Source organism: Medicago sativa, chromosome 3 (genome assembly GCF_051527215.1).
Source record: "Medicago sativa cultivar Bolivia chromosome 3, Bolivia_mono, whole genome shotgun sequence".
NCBI classification, from domain to species: Eukaryota; Viridiplantae; Streptophyta; class Magnoliopsida; order Fabales; family Fabaceae; genus Medicago; species Medicago sativa.
This window is the reverse complement of record NC_140751.1, coordinates 103,701,644-103,707,241: the sequence shown is the minus strand read 5'-3', so window position 1 is coordinate 103,707,241 and position 5,598 is coordinate 103,701,644. Positions and strand designations below refer to the sequence as shown.

The following is a 5,598-nucleotide window of genomic DNA, read 5'->3' as shown; positions in this document are numbered from 1 at the left end:
TAGGTAAAAGTGGAAAACATGCAGTGACAACCATTTAGCAATGACAGACGGATTTAGCTACAGAAATTTGCCCTATAAAATGACGGATTTTAGCCGTCACTATAAGTCAAATTTCTTATAGCGATACAGAGAAAGTATGGGTTAAGCCCATGCGAGTACCCAAGCTCGCCGGATGGTAAATCCACCCATGATTTCATGGATAACCGGATATGTGTCTACGAAGTAGGACGAAGTGAGAAAGTGGGTTTTAGGTTGGGAAGAGAGAAGTGTAAGCGGTTAATATTTTATTGATATATTATTTAAAATTAAAATAAATATTACATGTGTCATGTTTTTATTGGAGAACAGCATGAACATTATAGATGGAACTTTATCTAAGTTTTGTCCTATTATTGAATGTTAAAAATATATTTTATTTTATTTTTTTATTGTGGATGCTAGTTTAATTTTGATTAATGTGTACATACTTTATTTATTTTAGTTATTTTATGGCCTATGATGTTTAATCTATTGAGGGACAATTTTTACATCCATTGCAGTCTTTCCCAACTCGAATGATTAATATTTACAATTTTGTGTAGATGATAAATAATCCATTCGGAAACAAAGATGTGATTTCTTTGGGTCCTTGTTCTTATAGTTGATATCAGCACTAAATATTACTCCTTCCATTTATTTTTAAGTGTTGTTTTGACATAGTAACACTAAATCAATGAAATGTACTGTTGTACATTTTCTTTCTATTGTACCCTCATTTTAATCTTACGATAAATTCCTTTTTTTGTGCACGCAATTTCTCTTTCTAATAATTTCAACGTGTTGTACTTTTTCCATAAAAAACATTTTTTGGTTACTATGTTTTTCTTCAAAACACTATTATTATTATTATTTTTATTATTATCACACTTTATCTCTCTCCCATAACAAAGAAATGTCAATAATTTAAATATTATATTGTTCATATTTTTTAAGAGGAGGGATCAAATTACACCGAGATAATGTTACACATCGTTTTACTCGATGCATATTTTTCAAATGTAACCATTGGATTATAAGTTTATATCACATAGATCATTAACGTCAATTTTTACAAAAATCTAAAATCATTTCGTATGTTATTGAGATACATCAAGATTAACGGTTTATGCACCTTTATAGAACACTGTAAATCTCGTTGTATCTCAATAGCATATCAAATGATTTTAGATTTTCGTAAAAATTTACGTGAATGATCTATATGATATAAGCATACAATCCAAGAATCAAATTTGAAATATGCATTGAGTAAAACGATATTGAGCGGTGTAACATTACCTCGGTGTAATTTGATCCCTCCTCATTTTTTAATAATTGTAAAGAAAATTTTAGGCATAATAGCAGTTTTGGCACCGTATGTTTCAAGAAGTTGCGATTTTGACCCCCTAACAAAATAAAATACAAAACCGCCCCCTAAGTACCGCCCCTTTCGTAGTTTTGGCCACCAAGTCAATTTTGACCAAGTCAAAGCTGACGTGGACGCCACGTGTGTAATTTTTTTATTATTATAAAAAATTATTTGTTTAATTAAAAATAATTTTTTTAATTATAAAAAAATATAAATAAATAAATACACACGTGGCGTACACGTGTGCATTGACTTTGTCAAAATTGACCTGGGGCCCAAAACCACGAAAGGGGCAATACTTAGGGGGCGATTTTGTATTTTATTTTGTTATGGGGCCAAATCCACAACTTCTTAAAACATACGGGGCCAAAACTGTTATTAAGCCTAAAATTTTAACTTTCCTCAAACTTCTTTAATCAAAATTGGTTTAAATCAACACTAGATTCACACTATGCGGTATAGATTTGAATGTTAAAGACAACAAAAAACGAATTTTATTTTATAATACAAAATTTGTTTAAAAATAACAATATTTCGTCTTCCAAATAGATAACATTAATTAGTTTGATTAAAAAATATAAGAGAAATTGAGAAATGGGATAAGAGAGAAATCATATTTTTAAAATACGAAAACGACAATTATATAAGAACGTTAAATCCGCAGTCAAACTAGACTTAAAAATAAATGGAGGGAGTATCTTATACCAGTGAGATAGAATTCAATCCATGCAAAACATTTTTTTTTATTTAACATAAAAAGGAAATTTTATTTAATATCTGGAGCTCGACGAGAGACAAGTAAAATATGACAAAATATTATTCAAATGAACATTTGTGATATATTTTTAAAAAAATATAAATAAAAAACTTGTAAAAATGAAAAGAAAATTTTAAAAAATATGAATAAAAAAAACTTGTAAAAATAAGAATTACATTACTTTCTACGGAAAAAATGAAAGTACTATTTTTTTGGCAATTAGAGTATTATATGTTGATTCAAATTACTCCAAAACAAAAAAGAGGTCACTTAACATCGGTAAAAACGAAACACTCCCCATTGGGAATGGGAGGTGGTGCATGATCGACGACTTTTGTAACAGTGAGCATCCATTAGAAATGAGACACGTGGCGTTACGATGTGATAATAGGGACGAGTAAGATTTGAAGGTAATGAATCGGAGTATGTTGTACCGTGTCTGTAAATGACTTAACGTGCACTCAATTTAAGTGTGTGTACTTACTTAGCTAGCTGTGTTTGTTTGTTAGTAGTAAGTAGTTGTTTGCATATATATAAAAGTCGTCAAACCAAGCAATTAGTAGTAAGTAAAGAAAGAGATAATATGGGTGCTCTGGATCACATTTCTGAGCTGTTTGACTGCTCCGGTGGAAGTTCCCACAAACACCGCAAACAATTTCAGGTAATAGATCCATTCCATTCATATTCATATGTTATTATTATTAATTATTAATATTAAAATATATATATATGTACAGACGGTGGAAGTGAAAGTGAAGATGGACTGCGAAGGATGCGAGAGAAAAGTGAGAAGGTCGGTGGAAGGAATGAAAGGTGTGAACCAAGTTGATATTGATAGGAAAGCACACAAGGTCACTGTTCAGGGGTATGTTGAACCTAACAAAGTGGTGGCGCGTATCGCTCACCGCACTGGTAAGAGGGCTGAGATATGGCCATATGTTCCATACGACGTCGTTGCACACCCATATGCACAAGGTACGTACGACAAGAAAGCACCTTCCGGTTATGTTAGAAACAACTACGACAACAATCAGTATTCTGGATCCCATCTGGCGCGTGCTAGTTCCACCGAAGTTCGCTACACCACCGCTTTCAGCGACGAAAATCCCACCGCCTGTTCTGTCATGTGATATCATTATTATTATTATTATTATTATTATTAGTTGTGTTGGGTTGTGGTTGCTGCCAACTTCATTTTATTTTGTTCTGTATGGAGACGGACAAGTATTTTGTAAATTAAGTACGTATTATGCCTTTTGGGAATTTGTCTATGTTATGTTGATTCGTAGTAGCAGTAGTACAGTAGGTTACTACCTTTTATTGGTTCCCAATTTCATATAATGATTTGTGGGTCGTATACTATGCTCAGTTTTTAATTGATTTTCCATTACAATCGCCTTATCATTGATTTTCCGAAGAAGAGCAAATTATTTATTTTAAATGTTACTCCCTCCGTTTCAAAATACATGTCCAAGTCAACCATTTCACACATGCCAATACACAATTTTGACCGTTAATATCTTTAATTATCTAAAGTAAAAAATTATAAAAATTTAATATTTTGAAAATATTTGCCGAGACAAATCAAACAACATCTTACATGCTAATATTTGTATTTATACATTAGTTAAAAAGTATGGTCAAAGTAAGTCAAATAAATAGTGCACATTGAAAAAATTGGACATGTATTTTGAAACAGAGGGAGTATTATTTTGTTTTTTATTTCTTAATTCAACTTATACTATAATTGTGGCATGATAATTGCTAGCTGGTGGAAGTAGTTCCTTCACTTATGGTGGTGTGTGAAAACAAAAGGTCAAGCATCCTTTTTTTCTTTTTTTCTTTTTCTATGATATTATTATGAATCATAATTACTAAAAGATAAAGCATGTGCCACAAATATCTGTCTCCCGACCACATCGATGTGATGTATGTATTGCCCGCATTATACCAGGATGCAGGATATTCATAGACGATAAGTTTGCATAACACTCTTTTTATACTACCACTTTCTTAACATACTTTTTTTATTGAATAAAACCAATGTAGAGCTTCTTTAAAAAAAAAAAAAAAAACAATGTAGAACTAACCAATTTATATGAGAATCATTTTTAAAATGTGAAACTCTTATTCAATAAAAAATGTGTGTTAAGAATCCAGGGTTTGAAAACATCATTCAACCACATTATGTGTTGAATTAATGTATCTATTGACTACAGAAAGAGATTCAGAAAATGGTAGAAATTAGGGTTTATTTTTAAAGAACTTGTTGAAAACAATTTATTGTAACCCTTGCATCTTTTTGTAAGAATTTATTATAGTTAATTGGAGAGAGATCTCTCCTCCAGACGTAGATCAAATTTGGGCAAACTCGATGAACAAATATCGCCATGTTCTTCTTCTCTTTCCCTTTTATCTTGTTTTATTGTTTATGCTTATTTGATCAATTTGGTTTGGTTGCTGCTAATTTTGCTCCACATATAAAGTATTGGTGTGAGTTTTGTCTGGAATTACAATGGAATTACAACAAGTAACGTCTACCGTGGGACAATCATAACAAATCATTAGGCGAGCATCATGGGTATCAAGCGGGATATCGAGAAATTCCTCGGATCAGTGATTTTGTATTATGGAATGGAAGTAGTCTTGTTCCAACAAAGGTGTGCAGAAGCATTGAAGAGTTAGGCTCCGTTCTCGGCTACCATTTCATAAGCACACAACACCAAGATGGCTTACAAGGCCATATGTGCCTTTGTCTTGTGCCTTAGAATTTTTTTGAGAAAAGTTACAAAGGGGATAACAATAAGTGCTTTGGCAGTGTCTTGTTTGAAAAAGGAATAAGGTGGAATATCTCACCTTAAAATCAACGACACTTGTAAGTTAACCTTCATGTAGAAGGAGTGACTGTATGGAGAGACATTAAACACCCAACATCATCTTGGAGTTGGGAGATAGCGCTAAGACTACTCAATGTCAATCTAGAGAGACGGAGGCAAGTTGATGGTTAAATTGTCATCGCCATCAATTTGAAGGCAAGTTGGAGAATTGTTGAAAAATGCCTTAAAATCTGTTATTTTTTTAGTGATTCTGCCATCTTGCGTTCAGGCGCAAGAGACCTGATGGAGGTGTCTTGGGAATGATGTTTTTCTCCCATGTGCATATGTGCGACCAAGTTTATAAAAAGGCATTCTCAGCATAATTTTAAGTGTGGAAAAAGGCAAACCTGTAGAGAGTAAAAGAGGGACCCTGTAGAGAAAATCAATAGGCTAAAGGTTGAGGGTTTTGGGGGTAGAATCTAGGGTTTAGAGACACCTTTCAAACACATTGGGTGTGAAATCATTGAGTCTCTTGGCAACGAGAAGAGATTCGAGAAAATGGTAGAAATGAGAATTTGTTCTTAGAGAACTTGTTGAAGGCTAATTTCTTATAACTCTGGTGTCTCTTTGTAAGAAGTTGT

General features: G+C 32.6%; 1 protein-coding gene across 1 annotated transcript; it reads left to right on the top strand.

The window, feature by feature from the left end:
- Positions 1-2,702: 2,702 nt before the first annotated feature.
- On the top strand, positions 2,703-3,545 carry LOC146943253 (heavy metal-associated isoprenylated plant protein 26-like). Its single transcript, XM_085757341.1, has 2 exons — positions 2,703-2,802; positions 2,879-3,545. The coding sequence occupies exons 1-2, from the start codon at positions 2,725-2,727 to the stop codon at positions 3,269-3,271; spliced, it is 471 nt and encodes a 156-aa protein (XP_085613467.1). The 5' UTR covers positions 2,703-2,724; the 3' UTR covers positions 3,272-3,545.
- The last annotated feature ends 2,053 nt before the right edge of the window (positions 3,546-5,598 follow it).